This window comes from Diuraphis noxia, unplaced genomic scaffold (genome assembly GCF_037042655.1).
Source record: "Diuraphis noxia isolate RWA-SAM2 unplaced genomic scaffold, SU_Dnox_SAM2 contig0004, whole genome shotgun sequence".
In the NCBI taxonomy this organism is placed as follows: domain Eukaryota; kingdom Metazoa; phylum Arthropoda; class Insecta; order Hemiptera; family Aphididae; genus Diuraphis; species Diuraphis noxia.
The window spans coordinates 21598588-21615549 of record NW_028301714.1 but is presented as its reverse complement, the minus strand read 5'-3'; the positions used below and the strand labels follow the sequence as shown (position 1 = coordinate 21615549).

The 16962-nt window shown below is 27.3% G+C and overlaps 3 protein-coding genes and 1 pseudogene across 5 annotated transcripts; 3 read left to right on the top strand and 1 right to left on the bottom strand.

The window, feature by feature from the left end:
• Nucleotides 1–298: 298 nt before the first annotated feature.
• On the top strand, nucleotides 299–5987 carry LOC107173866 (UDP-glucose 4-epimerase-like). 3 transcript variants are annotated; one of them, XM_089225279.1, is made up of 7 exons: nucleotides 299–317; nucleotides 2106–2285; nucleotides 3382–3500; nucleotides 4360–4473; nucleotides 4581–4760; nucleotides 4828–5142; nucleotides 5615–5987. In XM_089225279.1, exons 2-7 carry the CDS (start codon nucleotides 2153–2155, stop codon nucleotides 5822–5824), a joined length of 1071 nt encoding a protein of 356 aa, XP_089081405.1. In that variant the 5' UTR covers nucleotides 299–317; nucleotides 2106–2152; the 3' UTR covers nucleotides 5825–5987. The 3 variants fall into 3 exon arrangements, with proteins under 3 accessions (XP_089081405.1, XP_089081403.1, XP_089081404.1); XM_089225277.1 differs by lacking the exon at nucleotides 299–317 and adding an exon at nucleotides 324–500; XM_089225278.1 differs by lacking the exon at nucleotides 299–317 and adding an exon at nucleotides 1740–1807.
• A 148-nt stretch (nucleotides 5988–6135) lies between these two features.
• Nucleotides 6136–7352, top strand: LOC107172780 (dihydrolipoyllysine-residue succinyltransferase component of 2-oxoglutarate dehydrogenase complex, mitochondrial pseudogene; annotated as a pseudogene).
• A 973-nt stretch (nucleotides 7353–8325) lies between these two features.
• LOC149055844 (UDP-glucose 4-epimerase-like) lies at nucleotides 8326–9328 on the top strand. The gene is made up of 2 exons (XM_089225280.1): nucleotides 8326–8482; nucleotides 8956–9328. The coding sequence occupies exons 1-2, from the start codon at nucleotides 8372–8374 to the stop codon at nucleotides 9163–9165; spliced, it is 321 nt and encodes a 106-aa protein (XP_089081406.1). The 5' UTR covers nucleotides 8326–8371; the 3' UTR covers nucleotides 9166–9328.
• A 709-nt stretch (nucleotides 9329–10037) lies between these two features.
• Nucleotides 10038–14161, bottom strand: LOC107174014 (dihydrolipoyllysine-residue succinyltransferase component of 2-oxoglutarate dehydrogenase complex, mitochondrial-like). The gene is made up of 10 exons (XM_015524811.2): nucleotides 13459–14161; nucleotides 13259–13350; nucleotides 13136–13197; nucleotides 12982–13053; nucleotides 12731–12786; nucleotides 12533–12641; nucleotides 12076–12475; nucleotides 11812–12010; nucleotides 11493–11744; nucleotides 10038–11422 (listed from the first exon to the last, which is right to left on the bottom strand). Exons 1-10 carry the CDS (start codon nucleotides 13537–13539, stop codon nucleotides 11288–11290), a joined length of 1458 nt encoding a protein of 485 aa, XP_015380297.1. The 5' UTR covers nucleotides 13540–14161; the 3' UTR covers nucleotides 10038–11287.
• Nucleotides 14162–16962: the final 2801 nt, after the last annotated feature.

Below are 16962 nucleotides of genomic sequence, written 5' to 3'. Positions count from 1 at the left end.
CTAAAAACCTCGAGTTTTATATACTTTTATATGATCGAGGATATAAGATAAAAAGATGTGTACTATTTTGACGTCACACGCAATTCAACCAATCACAACATATTAGCCCAATAAGCGAACCTTCTATTTATATTAACCTTGGTCGGAGTGTGCCGTTATTGTGATTTAGACTTTATTATCAATAAATTAGAATATCTTCCAGTATCTTGGTTTTCAGTATTTAATGTTCACTATCACGGCACAGAAGACCGTGTTCAGTGTTCACTATAGTCACTATCACAATATCGTAATCTTAATTATTCACAGCCATTTAATAGGTATTTATTATTTACAAAATACTAATGACTATTAGCTATAGGTATTGGGTAATTGATTTCATTAACCTACGATCTACTCGTATCTTGTGCAATAATTGTTTCGCCTTTGGGCGTTATGGATAAAACATGTGCAACTTTCAATTTTAAATATAATTGTTTCATTGTCGTCCTCAGAGATTGTTCGTAAGTACATCTATTTCGTAAATCTAGAGATTTCCAGAAGCTTTTTAACTATCATTGTATCGAATATTTTAATTAGGTTATTTAGAAATTTCTAATATTTTTAAATAATTTATTTTGTTCATTTTGCAATAAATTTTCTAAAAATTCACCTATAATAATCAAAAATATTTTTATCATTAGCTAAAAATCATAAATTTAAAACATATATATACTCGTCGACCGTCGTGGTCACTAGATTTCTGCATTCTCTTGGTCAATTAAAATGGAAAATATCTTTCTACTTGTTATATCTTATGCAAAAACACCTTGGGTAGGTAACACAATTGTTGAAATTACATATAAACCCAACAAAGACTTATGAATTTCTGTAGTCTGTGTTACTAATTGCGCCACAATATTTAAATACCTACATCAATAATTTAGAAACCAAGTCAGACCAACAACTTTTGACATTTTTCATTAAAAATTCATAGATTAACATAATCTTAGATATGATCCTTTTTAGGTAGAAATAAATTAAAAATCACATTTGATCTAAACTAGAACTATACCAAATTATCTGCTTAATATTTTGCAGTAACACAGATTGATTTTCAATTGAAAAAAAGAGTTTGTGTAGCTATAGGCAGTGTCATGAGAAACATTTATAAACCATGATGCAAAACATATATTTCAATACCTTTCCATTCTTTTTTTTTTTTGTAAGGAGAACCCACGGCAACAAAGGCCATTAGGTGTGGGGTGGTACGGTAGGGGTTATTTTTGTATGTTTGTTTGTAGGCTTTTAAGTGGGTAGTTTTGTAACACGTGTTTATATATGTGTGGCAAGGATATGTTGCTAAAAATCCTGGGTGGTCACCCATCCGGGAGCTAGCAACTGCAGCCGGTACGTACGCTCAGTGAGTTTCCGCAGATTGAGCGTACGACCACGCCTCACCAAGCCACTTTCCATTCTTTATTCAAGTACCTATATAATATGTATAATTATTGTGTGAATATAGATATTTTAATTTTTACTTTATATTATTGGTAGCCATGTATCCAGTGACCTTACCCTCCCCAAAAAAAGCTAATAAAGATCATATATTTCATACATTTAAAAAAATACTTACAATACATTGCTATTATTAATTGGTGTTGATATATAGTAAGTTGTATGTTTCTTTCATTGAAAAGATTAACATTTATGTCCTTGAAATTTAGTTTATCTTATCTATATTCTGTTATATTTATTACTCGTAACACTCTATTGCTTTCAATATAATGACAACATTACTTGAACAAAATGTCTATTTCTGTATAGTTAGGTAAAATATTTATGTTTTAATTTTAACTAATTTTATTTAAATATATGTAATTAAATTTGTTTTTTAAATTTAGATTGGAGTATTAGTATGTACTTGTATTAATTTAAAATTAATGATAACCAAAATATTTTTAAAGACTTACTGAAAAAAAATAATATTAAAATAACTTAATTTAAACTAACTATATTTATTTTTAAAATATTCCATTTGAAATGTAGTTAAAATAAAGCTCTTAATAGTCTGAATAAATTGTATTAGGTACTTATATGAAAATAACTAAAACAATTTTTTTTTTAAGGATTTTGTTGGTAAAAAATACTCCTGATTACAACAGTTATTCACAAAATGGATAGTACAAAGAGCAATTGTGTTTTGTTAACTGGTGGTGCAGGGTATGTTGGTAGCCATACTATTATACCTTTAATTGAATCCGGGTATGAGGTGGTGGTCTTAGATAATTTGTCAAATGCATGTAAAGGTATGTTATACTACATTTTATTAGTATGTGCCAAAATTTTAAACGAGATACAGTATTCATTCCTCCATAACTTTTTATTTTTATTTTTATTTTGTCAAATATATATAATACAGATTCATTCTTAGAAATAATTTTAATATAATTATTAATTATTTGTCATTATTATACCTTTTTATAATGAAGCTTTTTTTATAGTTTGTCATTAGTTTATTGCATTGTTTAAATCATGCTAAGACATTAATTGTGAAAAAAAAAATGATTATTTAATAGGTAATTTAAGTCTTAAATTATTATTTATCTAACAATTTAACATAAATTAACACATTTGCCAAAATATAGAAATAAGCCAAATGTAAAAAAAGTAGATTTTATAGTTTTAAAATTAAATTTATTTTAATAATTTTTAACTTTTTAATAACATTTTCAATAAAATATTATATTTAAATAAGTTAATAATGTTAATATCTATATAATTATATGAGTTATCTATTAACATCAATTGTGTAAGCTATAAGCATCAGAATGGAGTTAATTATAACTATTTTTCATGCTTTTCCATCTAATTTAATTTCTAAACTGTAATGCTATAAATGATGCTTGCTCTTAACTTGTATTTTGTATCTAAATTAGTATGTGGAAAATTCATGTTTATATTTAATGAATGATATTGATATTGATAAACATCACTAGTTTTTTTTTTCAAATAGAATGTGAACTAAATTCATTTTTGAAGAAAACTTGTATGATTCCAGGCTAATCAAATCGTATACATTTTTGTAATACAAATCATATTTAATTATTGAAAATATTCTTAATAATAATTTTTGTTTTTATACTTTCATTCAATTATTTGACTCATTTCTGCAGCTAGATATTCAATTTTAAATTAATAATCAAAATAAATAATCTGATAGAAAATTTTATTTGTCTAATGAATGTTAAACGAACAAGTTAATTCTTACATATTCATCTAGTTACTTGAATGAGTTTAGTTTTTAAATGCATTTTCCCAACATAGATTTACACAATTATAAATACAATTAACAATTTGTTGTATTCTATTTTTAAAATGTATTTTAAATTATTATTTATATAGGAAATGAAGGACAAAATCCAATACCAATATTACAAGTTGAAAAATTGGTTGGGAAGCCTATTACATTCTATAACGTTGATCTCTTGGATTATGATTCACTCTCTAAAGTATTTGATAAGGTTAGCTTTATGTTTCATTGTGCCCTATTATTTTATGATTCTTACAATAGATATGTAAACGTCTTTAGTTTATATACCTAATGACATAATTAGGTATAATATAACATTATTCTCACTAATGTAGAAAGACCAAATTGGTTTTAAATAATGCACTTTACCCTTGTTATTTATTTATTTGAATATAAATGGAAAATATCAAATAAAAATTACAGTGTAGTAAAGAAATATAATATAGTTAAAACTTAATGTAAACAGTGTTGTACGAATATAGATAAATAATATATAAATACAAAAATACAGATTGTTCAGAGGGTATAGATCTTGTACATGAGGGGAAGGATGTGGTTATGGCCAAAGGCTGGCATTGATGATGGCTCATGAACAGAATAATTTTGTAGGATTTTTAAATAGGTGATTTGTTGCTATAAATAACCAGGATATTAAAAATATTAGAAGCATACCTAATATTATTATTTTTTTTTCATCTTATAAAGCATTTGGCAAGTATAATTACAGTTTTAATGTAAAACAGCCATAAGTTATATGATACAAATAAAAGGTTAAGATTGAAGTCAAAAAACTAATTTTTTGAACTAGCGACTAGCGTAGTATTCTATGTACATGACGATTGTTACGAGATAGAATTGATGAAATATAAAAATTGAGTGATTTATTTTTGGGTAGGCTGGGAAATGAAGCGAGATTGATGTGTGTAGTTCAAAAGCATCAAGTGTGCTGCTTATAAGGAATGAAATAAATGAAATATCAGCATAAATAGTCAGTACTAATAATAGTATAGTTTATATTTTATACATAATACAATCAATTATATTTATTTATATATTTATTTTATTTATAGCATAATTTCTGTTGTGTTATTCACTTTGCTGGATTAAAAGCTGTAGGTGAATCATGTATCATTCCTTTGACTTATTATCGAGTCAATGTCTCAGGATCAATCAATTTATTTCAAGTATGTTAAGTATAACTAGTATAAACAATTACTTAAATAATAACTGAACAAAAATGGTAAATATAGTATATATAACTTGTACACTAATAATAAACTTTAATTGATAGGTTATGAAAGAACACAATGTAAAGAAGCTTGTATTTTCCTCCTCATCTACAGTTTATGGTGAACCACAATTTTTACCGATAACTGAATCGCACCCGGTTGGTCAAAATTTACTCAATGGATATGCTAAATCAAAATATTATATTGAAGGAATAATACAAGACTTATGCAATTCTGATAAAGTATATTTTTAAACCATTATATTAATATTAAATTCATTATTTACCTCCTATGTGTGTTTATTATTAGGAGTGGTTTGTGATTATTTTGCGTTATTTCAATCCAGTGGGGGCTCACCCTTCTGGAACTTTGGGAGAAGATCCTACTGGAGTTCCCAACAATTTAATGCCATATGTTGCGCAAGTAGCTGTTGGAAAACGACCATGTATAAATGTTTTCGGTAATGATTATAATACTATCGATGGAACAGGAGTAAGAGACTATCTTCACATTATGGACCTGGCCGAAGGTCATGTTAGTGCATTACATAAGTTACAAAATGCTAATGAAAATGGAGCTACAGCCATCAATTTAGGTACAGGAAATGGATATTCAGTGATACAAGTAATGAACATTTTTTTTTCAAATATGTATTTATAATGCTTAAAAAGATAGATAAAAACTTTGAATTTATGAAATAAAAAAAAATCATGAATGACCTTAAAATCATATTGTAAATCAGGGACTGCCTCAGAATATTATCTTACACCATATTTTAATATTATATTATTCAACCATTGTATTTGTAATTTCTAAAACAAGTTATTTTATGGATTTTATATACCTCAAACAAAACTATTGAATAACATTGCTATACAATACTTGATCACTATCAAATTATAAATATCAATTAACCTGTATATTTTAATTAAACATGTTATTTAGTGATGTGTTGAAGCATCAGAACACCTCAACAAAATGAAAATTGTAGAAAAAAATTTTAATTTGTTCAGTTTATAATATAGATAAAAATGTATATAGATATATAATTATTTTATGAAATTAATAATTCACGTTCACTAATTATTTTTATCAGGTAATTGATATGTTTAGTCAAGTTAGTGGACAAAAAATAAAATATGATATTGTTGACCGTCGATCGGGTGATTGTGCTTCTTCTTATTGTGATGCATCATTTGCAAAATCATATCTTGGATGGGAAGCTAAGAGAACTTTGAAAGAAATGTGTGAGGATACGTGGAAATGGCAATCGTCATATCCTCAAGGTTTTTCGACTAAGAAATAATCACAATATGCTTATTATGAAATTGCAAACAAATTTTTGTCGTTGTTGTTTATTTATAGTTATTATTTCTTATAAAATGTTTTTGGAAATTTTTAAATTCTGTTAATTTAATTTTTAACATAACATGTATTGTACAATAATAAAATTAAATATGCAGTTTAAATGTAATATCATATTATATCCTTTTACTTTGCTCACAATAATTTTCTCCAACTATTTTCTTTTCTTAAAACCTGTATAACTATAATTATGTTTAAATATCTATTACAAATCTACAGTCCTCACTGTCTAAACTATTTGGTGTATAGTATTTGATATGAATTTTTTGTTACAACCATTCCCCATATGGGTCTGAGCACTAAAAAATAACATATCCTAATAGGATGTGGGTGAATTAAACCTTGAATATATTGAATTATATTTTCAAAAATGTTAATATATTATAAACTTGTTATATAATTTGGTCCTACACTACAAATAATTATATTTATTTTGTATAGATTTATCAATTGCCCACAATATAAGCTTATAATGCTCAAGCTGTAACTTAGTTGCAATATTTTATTAAAACACAAAACAAGTTACAAAATACAACCTTCCACGTCCAGTACTGTATGCTAAAAACTAAAAAAGTATAAAGTAAAACCACTAAAAACCGTTAATTTTTTTATTTAACAAAAAATAAAATATTTACAATACATATTTTTTGTTTGATAACAAAAAATGTTGTTTAACAGTGTAACAATGTTTTACAATCAGGGAAAATTGATGAGCCCTTTCAATATGGTGGATTAAAATTCGGGTGGCCAGAGTTTCGATTCTGAATTAATATATTCTGTGCTATTAATACCTGTCATTCGTAATGAACAAGACATGAACTATGCAGATATTGAAAAAACAATTGCTGCTCTTGGTGAAAAAGCAAAAATAGGTGCCATCAATGTTGAAGACATGGATGGTGGAACTTTAACAGTCAATAATGTTGGAGTTTTCAAATCTCTAATGGAAACTCCGATTATAAACCCACCACAATCGGTTATTTTGGGAATGCATGGAATTTTTGAAAGGCCTCTTGCTCTTAAAGGACAGGATACTATCTATTACTGTAGTATTTTGTTATTGATAATAATTAATGTCATATTTCTCTTTTATTCGCTAGGTTGTCATACGACCAATGATATATCGCGTTAACATATGATCATAGTCATAGACTTGTCAATGGGCGTAAAGCTGTACTTTTCCTACACAAAAGTTAAAGCTGCCATTGAAGACATTATCAGCAATGATAATGTTCAAAGCCAACCATACTTACTTGGCATAATTATAAAAATTTAATTCTTGATTTAAAAAATAGCAATTTAATTATTATAAATCATCCGAAATGTTTTTTAATTTTAGTTTGAAAGAGTTTAAAACATTTAAATTTATTACGATAACAAAAAACATTTATTTTTTTACAATAACTAAACACATTTAATTATGATAATGACAAATACAAATAGAATTACATATTAATGAGTGAAAAAAAAAAAATTGTGAATATTATAGAATAAATTCAATATAATGTAATCAAATTAATAAATCATCCAAAAGTATCTTAAACTCATTCAAAGTTATAATTGAAAACCCTTTTATATGATTAATAAAATTTTAATCGTTAATCAAGAAAAAACAATTAAATTATTATTGACCATCAAAAAATGTTTTTAATTCATTAAAACTAAAATTGGAAATCCTTTTGGACGATTAAAACTCATTTTAACTAAATTTTAAAACTCTTTTGGATGAATAATAATAATTTAATTGATAATTAAAAATACCTATTTAATTATTATAAATCATCCATTAGTATTTTAAACTTATTCATAACTAAAATTCATAATACTTTTGACAATTAATAATAATAATTTAATTTTTATTCTTAATTAACGTATAAATAGTGTTACTAGTCATCTAAAAGTGCTTTCAATTTTAGTTTGAACGAGTTTAAAACATTTATATTTTGTAAAATAACTATACACCTATACACATTATAATAATGATAGAGACAAATATTCATTGTTCTTCATTCACAGATTTTCTGAAAAATCAACCACACCTGATAAATGTACTCATGATCGTGTTAGATAATAATTGTTCAGTATCCTGCAACAGATATTAAGAAAGTTACAAGTAACAACAAACATTTAAAATTAACCTCTAAAATCATAGGTATCTAATAATTGAGAAATTCAATTAACTCTGATTATTGAATGGTACTTGGTCATTATGCGAAAGTTCTAATTATAAATATATATATATATATTATATAAGCAAAAATATTATAATTATTAATTTACAATAGTTTTTTAGTAGATTTAAAATTTAGCATTATATTATTATTAATAAATTGAATATAAAGTCCATACTTGTACTACCTACCTAATTCTATAGTTTTGTAGGAGTTTTTTAATTTTTACTATTATGTTTTCCAAAAATTATACACCCAAACTATGTAATGATTATAATACTATTGATGGAATAGGAATAAGAAACTATCTTCACATTATGGAACTGGCCGAAGGTCATGTTAGTGCATTACATAAGTTACAAAATGCTAATGAAAATGGAGCTATAGCCATCAATTTAGGTACAGGAAATGGATATTCAGTGATACAAGTAATGAACATTTTTTTTTCAAATATGTATTTATAATGCTTAAAAAGATAGATAAAAACTTTGAATTTATGAGATAAAAAAAAAATCATGAATGACCTTAAAATCATATTGTAAATCAGGGACTGCCTCAGAATGTTATCTTACACCATATTTTAATATTATATTATTCAACCATTGTATTTGTAATTTCTAAAACAAGTTATTTTATGGATTTTATATACCTCAAACAAAACTATTGAATAACATTGCTATACAATACTTGATCACTATCAAATTATAAATATCAATTAACCTGTATATTTTAATTAATCATGTTATTTAGTGATGTGTTGAAGCATCAGAACACCTCAACAAAATGAAAATTGTAGAAAAAAATTTTAATTTGTTCAGTTTATAATATAGATAAAAATGTATATAGATATATAATTATTTTATGAAATTAATAATTCACGTTCACTAATTATTTTTATCAGGTAATTGATATGTTTAGTCAAGTTAGTGGACAAAAAATAAAATATGATATTGTTGACCGTCGATCGGGTGATTGTGCTTCTTCTTATTGTGATGCATCATTTGCAAAATCATATCTTGGATGGGAAGCTAAGAGAACTTTGAAAGAAATGTGTGAGGATACGTGGAAATGGCAATCGTCATATCCTCAAGGTTTTTCGACTAAGAAATAATCACAATATGCTTATTATGAAATTGCAAACAAATTTTTGTCGTTGTTGTTTATTTATAGTTATTATTTCTTATAAAATGTTTTTGGAAATTTTTAAATTCTGTTAATTTAATTTTTAACATAACATGTATTGTACAATAATAAAATTAAATATGCAGTTTAAATGTAATATCATATTATATCCTTTTACTTTGCTCACAATAATTTTCTCCAACTATTTTCTTTTCTTAAAACCTGTATAACTATAATTATGTTTAAATATCTATTACAAATCTACAGTCCTCACTGTCTAAACTATTTGGTGTATAGTATTTGATATGAATTTTTTGTTACAGCCATTCCCCATATGGGTCTGAGCACTAAAAAATAACATATCCTAATAGGATGTGGGTGAATTAAACCTTGAATATATTGAATTATATTTTCAAAAATGTTAATATATTATAAACTTGTTATATAATTTGGTCCTACACTACAAATAATTATATTTATTTTGTACAAAATTGTCTATCATTGCAAATTTATCAATTGCCTACAATATAAGCCTATATTGCTTAAGCTGTAATTTTGTTGTAATATTTTATTACTTTAAACAATTACTAGTTCAAAAAACACTTTTATAAAATTGGTAAATGAAAAATTTAGTTGTGGTAGTTCAGGTTATGTCTAACATAACCTTAGGTTCTTATCTAACCTTATTTAGGTGACCCGGTTTATTTGAATTAAGGTGGAAAAAATAGTACCTATTGTCATTCTCACCTTAGTTGTAATACCACAAGCAAAAAAAAAACAATTTGATTCACCTCCATGATTCTTCCTATCTGAGTATTTAGGAAAAAAATAGGAAAAAATGTGAAAAACAATAAGTGAAAATCTAAAACAATCATGTAAATTTATTAAGATAACTTATTAAATACTATGTTATATTATGTTAAATATTTAAACATTTAATAAATGTTTAATTAAGTACTCAAATTACTTGAATCTTACACAATTTGCAGATTATATATTTTTCACCTACATCACAGAAAAAGCATTATTTCCCCATAATTTTCAAGTTCAATCTTGAGACGAATCTGCAGTGAACCTTAAAGGTTTTATATAGATATGACAATATTAAAAATTTAGTTTTGGTGTATGGATTTTGGAAAACATAATAGTAAAAATTAAAAAACTTTTACAAAACTATAGAATTAGGTAGGTAGTACAAGTATGGACTTTATATTCAATTTATTAATAATAATATAATGCTAATTTTTAAATCTACTTAAAAACTATTGTAAAATAATAATTATAATTGTTGCTTTTTTTTAAATATATATTTATTATAAGAACGTTTGCATTATGACCAAGTACCATTCAATAATCAGAGTTAATTGAATTTCTCAATTATTAGATACCTATGATTTTAGAGGTTAATTTTAAATGTTTGTTGTTACTTGTAACTTTCTTAATATCTGTTGCAGGATACTGAACAATTATTATCTAACACGATCATGAGTACATTTATCAGGTGTGGTTGATTTTTCAGAAAATCTGTGAATGAAGAACAATGAATATTTGTCTCTATCATTATTTTAATGTGTATAGTTATTGTACAAAATATAAATGTTTTTTTTTTATTTTTAAGTGTTTCTTACATACAAGGTCGTCGTCGTCATCAAACTTATAAATGTTATAAACTCGTTCAAACTAAAATTGAAAACACTTTTGGATGACTAATAACAATTTATACGTTAATTAAGAATAAAATAAAATAATTATTATTTATTGTCCAAAAGCATTTTGAATTTTAGTTTTGAATAAGTTTAAAATACTTATGCATGTTTTACAATTTAATTGATATTTTTTGATCATCAATTAAATTATTATAAATCATCCAAAAGGAGTTTCAATTATAAAAATACTAATGGATGATTTATAATAATTAAATTAGTATTTTTAATTATCAATTAAATTATTATTATTCATCCAAAAGAGTTTTCAAATATAGTTAGAATGAATTTTAATCATTTAAAAGGGTTTTCAATTTTAGTTTGAATGAATTACAAACATTTTTTGATGATTTATAAAATTATTATTATTTCTAAGTAAGTATAGTTGGGTTTGAACATTATCGTTTTTTATAATCCTGCAACAATAATTCTAGGATCCTCAATGGCAGCTTTAATTTTGCGTAGGAAAAGTACAGCTTCACGCCCATCAACAAGTCTATGATCATATGTCAACGCGATATACATCATTGGTCGTATGACAACCTAACCAATAAAAGAGAAATATGTCATTAATTATTATCAATAACGAAATACTACAGTAATAGATAGTAACCTGTCCTTTAAGTGCAATAGGCCTTTCAAAAATACCATGCATTCCCAAAATAGCTGATTGTGGTGGGTTTATAATTGGAGTTCCCATTAGAGATCCAAAAACTCCACCATTACTGACAGTAAAAGTTCCACCATCCATGTCTTCGACATCGATGGCACCTCTTTTTGCTTTTTCACCAAGAGCAGCAATTGATTTTTCAATATCAGCATAGTTCATATCTTGTACGTTGCGCACGACAGGTACTAATAGACCCTATTTATTTAATGTTAAACAATAAAAACGATTTGTCAAATTGTGCTATTAATATTGAAATGCATACTTTAGGTGTTGCTACGGCTACAGAAATATCTACATAATCTCTGTAGATGATTTCATTGCCTTCGATTACAGCATTGACAACTGGTTGATCTTGTAAGGCGTATGCAGACGCTTTTAAAAATGCCGACATAAATCCTAATTTTAAACCGTGTTTCTTTTGAAAAGCTTCGAGGTTAGTCTTACGGAAATCCATGATCGAGCTAAATTAAATTGTAAAATATTTTGGCATTCTTTAAATATTAATACATTAAAAATTGATGATTACCTCATGTCTATCTCATTAAACGTGGTTAACATAGCATTTGTATTTTGAGCGTCCTTCAAACGCTGGGCAATTCGTAATCGCATACGATTCATTTTAACACGATATTCTGTCCTGGTTCCAGCTATCTCTTTGGTAGGATCAGTTGGTGGTACTTTGACTGTAGTATTTTGATGTTTTAAAGATCCAGAGACAGCTGCTGGTGGTGCAGCAACTTTTTGTGGTGGAGGTTGTGATAATTGTGGAGGAGGTGTAGCTGGAACAGGAGGTGGTGTAGCTGGAACAGGGGGTGGTGTAAGGGGAACAGGAGCAGCTGCTGCTACAGGTACAGGTGTTACCGATTCTGGAGCTGTAGGGCTTTCCTCAACTTTAGGAGCTGTTTTGGTTGGCACAGGTCCTCCTTCTAAAAATTTATTAAAACATCAGGCATGTGAAATAAACTACAAAAAAATGTGTCTACCAGTGATTTTAATAGTACATAAATCTTGACCAGCTTTGACAGTAGCACCATCATCAACAAGTCGTTTTTCAATGATTCCATTGACTGGTGAAGGAACAGGAACTGAAGTCTTAAATAAGTAATGAAAAAACAAAGTAATACTAATTTATATTGATCTTGGTAAAAGTATCTATTTTTTAACTACAAGTAATTTCTCACTTTATCTGTTTCAATTTCACAAACCACTTCATCTACAGCTACCGTGTCACCAACATCTGTAAAAAAAAAAAATATTTAAACTATTAAGCTATATCACATTATAAGAGTCAGTTATGGACAATAACTGCCTGGTCAGGAAAGTTATAATTTTGTACATTACAATGTATATATTTGCACAAGTATAATTGAATAAAACAATATTGTAGAAAGTCAACTACTTATAAATTAAACATTTATTACACTTTACATACTTTTTTCCCATCTCATGTCACCTTCAGATACTGAATCAGCAAAAGCTGGTGTCTTTAAAATGTGCTCTTCCCCTAAAAATAAATATTATATTTTATCATTAATTATGATACTAATTCCAATAAATATAAAATTTCTATGATATATTTTTCTTACACTGGGATGCACTTGTTTGAAAATAGCGACATTGAACAAAAGATGAACTATAAAGTGATATCCTGATAAAAAGGAGTAATTAATACACTGAAATTTAAAAATCTCTGGGTTTAGACTACTCACGGACTAACAGAAGAAGTAGCAATTTTTGACAACCCCCTCCTTGGACAAGCAGTCACATTTCCTCGGTGCACGTTTCGTGTCTCGTTCGAAACCTGGTGGTGTGAAAAAAACAGAAGAGATGAAACAATTAGTTCAACACTAACTAATCATGATGGTACGCCAGTCCTTGTACCATCCGCCGGCAGTCGCGTAACACTTACCTCAAACTGGATCGTCCGTCTGGCGACGGTAGCCGTTGTCTTTAGGGCGTTTTTGAGCTGACCCCTGACGACGTGCAACATACCGTAGGCTATTTCGGCTTTATGCGATCAATCGCTAAACACGTTCGATGTGAGAAGAACAAAACCAGGAGACTGTGTTCGTCAAGTCGTTGGCCTTTGACTTGCCAGTGCAGAAACGATGGAGGGGGCCCGAAAGAAAAGGCGAGGTCAGTGCAGCTTTCGTCTGGTTCCAAGTCCCGACAGCATAAATATAAATTTTCGGGTCACTTTTATCGTACTTTGCGTAGTAGCTTGAGAGGTCAGTTTCGTCGATCACTAGGACAGTAGGACACGGCGGAGATAACAATCGGCGATAACAACAAACTAACACATGTTTTGCGCACTGGTGACTTTTTTTATTCGGCGCGACACGACAACGCGGCGATTAAGTGAAAATTCGAATCGAAAAACGTAAATTGACAACTAATGACGAACCTCGGTGATGGCAAGTTGGCAAATAATCGTACTATGATTATAATAAAAATACCGATTCTCTAAAAAATGGCAGTCGACAGATACAAATTATAAGCACTTTCGGTGGCTGGGCAACGATGTTTATTACGATGACATAAACAAATTCATGGTCGCCATTGGTAACTTATATTTACAGGCTCACTGTGACACTGTCAACCGCTAAAGACCGCGCTTTATGCTATTAAAATCACAGAACATCTGTGTTTTTTGTTCAATTACTTGGGCGTTGACCCGATTGGCCGTGTATCGTTGTTATTATATATTTTAATTTTGCTAAATCAAACTGTAAGAACAATGATTAGCCTCGTCAGCGTAAAGAATGCGATTAAAATACTTACAAGTACCTATATCTAAATGTTATGTACTTACCCGTGCCTTAATTATTTAAATTATCTATTATATCATATAATATTATAGCTATTTTCTACATACCATAACCCGATTATAAGTTATAACATACTTATGAACTGATGCCCGTGTACATTGTTGCCCGTTGAGAATATACCAACTCTATATGGTTCAAAATGTGTGTTTAATTCGTCGTTTTATATCCGGCTAGTCATATTCAAAACTTCCCTTGGATTTACTCTATCTTAATCTCCATTAAAGATTTTTAAAACAGTCATATAGAATATAGGACTAAAATTATATTCAATTATAATATTTTATCACATTTTAGATTCTGAGCGGAGCGATGAACGTATATTGATTTAACAATGATTTCTGTTTTTTTATATAGTTTTTTTTTTGTGTCTGTGTACACGATAATAAATTATCGTCTTAAGTTGACGAAATAATTCTTCGAATTTTAACTTCAGTAGCTTTTCTGGTTGGAAAGTGAATCCAGTTGGTGAATTGGGGAAGTCTCATTAGTTTTCAAAACCACCAGGAAAAACAAAAGACAACAATTAAGGAAAAACTGGATTTTTATCCAAAAGCAATTTTTGAGAAAATCGATTTTAAATATTGGTGTAACTCTCAAACAAATTACCATAGACACGTGTAGTTTTCACTGAATGCTTATACTGGAATTTTATATACTTGATAAAATTTTCAAAATATTTCAAATAATTTTAAGTTATTTAAAGACATTTGAAATTTTCAATCTTTTTAGTTTTTTTTATTTTTATAAATGACAATACAATTTTATTCGTTGGGTAAAAAAGCTTTAACATTTAATATAAAGCTCCTAATATATTGTCACAATGGTAGTTAAAAAATATTAAAAATTGATTGAAAGTTCGAATTTTGACAAAATACGTATAAATCTTGAAAATTTGCGATTCAATTTGAGTTAGAAATTCATAAAACTTCATCTTTTTAAATCCAAGGTTTGAAAATTCAGTAAAAAAATTGTCATGAGTTTGTCTACCTTTATCAAATAAAAAATGTCTATCGGAAAGTCAAATTAAATTTTTATAAGCATTTGAATTACAACATCGGATATTCACTCAATTTCTCTCGTACCGATATTCTTATTTTGTTATTAATCAAAACAGAATGACTGTAGAAACTTGAAATTTACACCATATGTACCATATGTTTATTTTATCAATGTCTATACTTGGTAACATTTTCAAAATATTTCAATAATTTTTAAGTTATTTCAAGACATTTGAAATTGTCCGTTTTTTAAATTTTTATTCTATAAATGTCGATAAAATTGTAGTCATTGGATCAAACAACTTGAAAATTTAATACAAGGCTCCCCCTAAGTTTATAAATAGCAGTTATAAAATATTAAAAATACATAGGTACGTTTTTTTTATATCCATTTAAAGTTCAAATTATATTTAACTGAAAATTTACAAATTCTTTGGTTGCTAAATATTTGTCACTATTAATATCAGTTTCATTTGTTATTACTTCCAAAAAATTGTCATTGATATTTCGGTAATTTACATTCAATATCAATTTGTCTTCAAACTTTAGCACATTCTCGTATTCTTTGATTACTCACCGTTCATTTCGAGCGGCTTGATAGTCACGCAAACCTCGTCTGATTAATTCTTTTTAAATCTTTGTACATCTCACCTATTATACTGCACAAATGTATTTTGGTGCATTATGTGTTTTTTTCACTAAAAATAATTATCATAAATCTAAAATTACACATGTTTAAAAATTGTATGAACAGAGATTAATAAAAAATAAATTATAAGTTCATTATACAAGCTGGGATTGTCATACCAGTGTATATAGGTGTTAAGTAGTAGGTAGTACTAAGAACGTTAGCTCTAGTAGGTACTTGTAACAACGTGTACAGACGGATTCCCCTAATAAATAACCCCGGAAAATATAACCCCGAAAAAATATCCCTATGAAAAAATAACGCCAGAAATTTTGAAAAATAAGAAAAGGGTTTATAATTGTACATGACAAAAAATATTATGAAATCAATTTTTTATTTCATTTTTATGTATAGATTTTTTTCATACTATTGACATTTTATTAGATATGACTTAATTACTTAACTTGTATTTTTATATTTACCTATACTTATCAACTTATTTATAATTATAATCTTTAAAGCGTGGAAAAAGTTGATATTTTCCATTTTGTAAATATAATATGTATTCATAATTTTTTATTAGGGGTTATTTTTTCGGGAGGTTTTTTTTGGGAGTAGGGGTTTCGAGGTTTTTTTCGGGGTTATTTTTTCGCGGTACCGTATATAATAGACGTATAATGTGGTCTAGCACCTACTGCGCGCCTGTAAGGGTTAGAAGCGCAATCTGAAAAAATGTGATGTCAAATTAAACCAAACAATGCGAATCAAATAACATTCATATTGTGGCATCGTTAGTTGGTTGCAAAAAGTGTTTGCTATAACAATAAACAAAATATAATAAGCTAAATATATAATAATCATTATTAATTATTAATTAATAATTTAGAGGCTAATATAATGATTTAAAATAAATCAGTTTATATTTCACTTTAGTTACTTAAGAATCATAAAGACAAAAA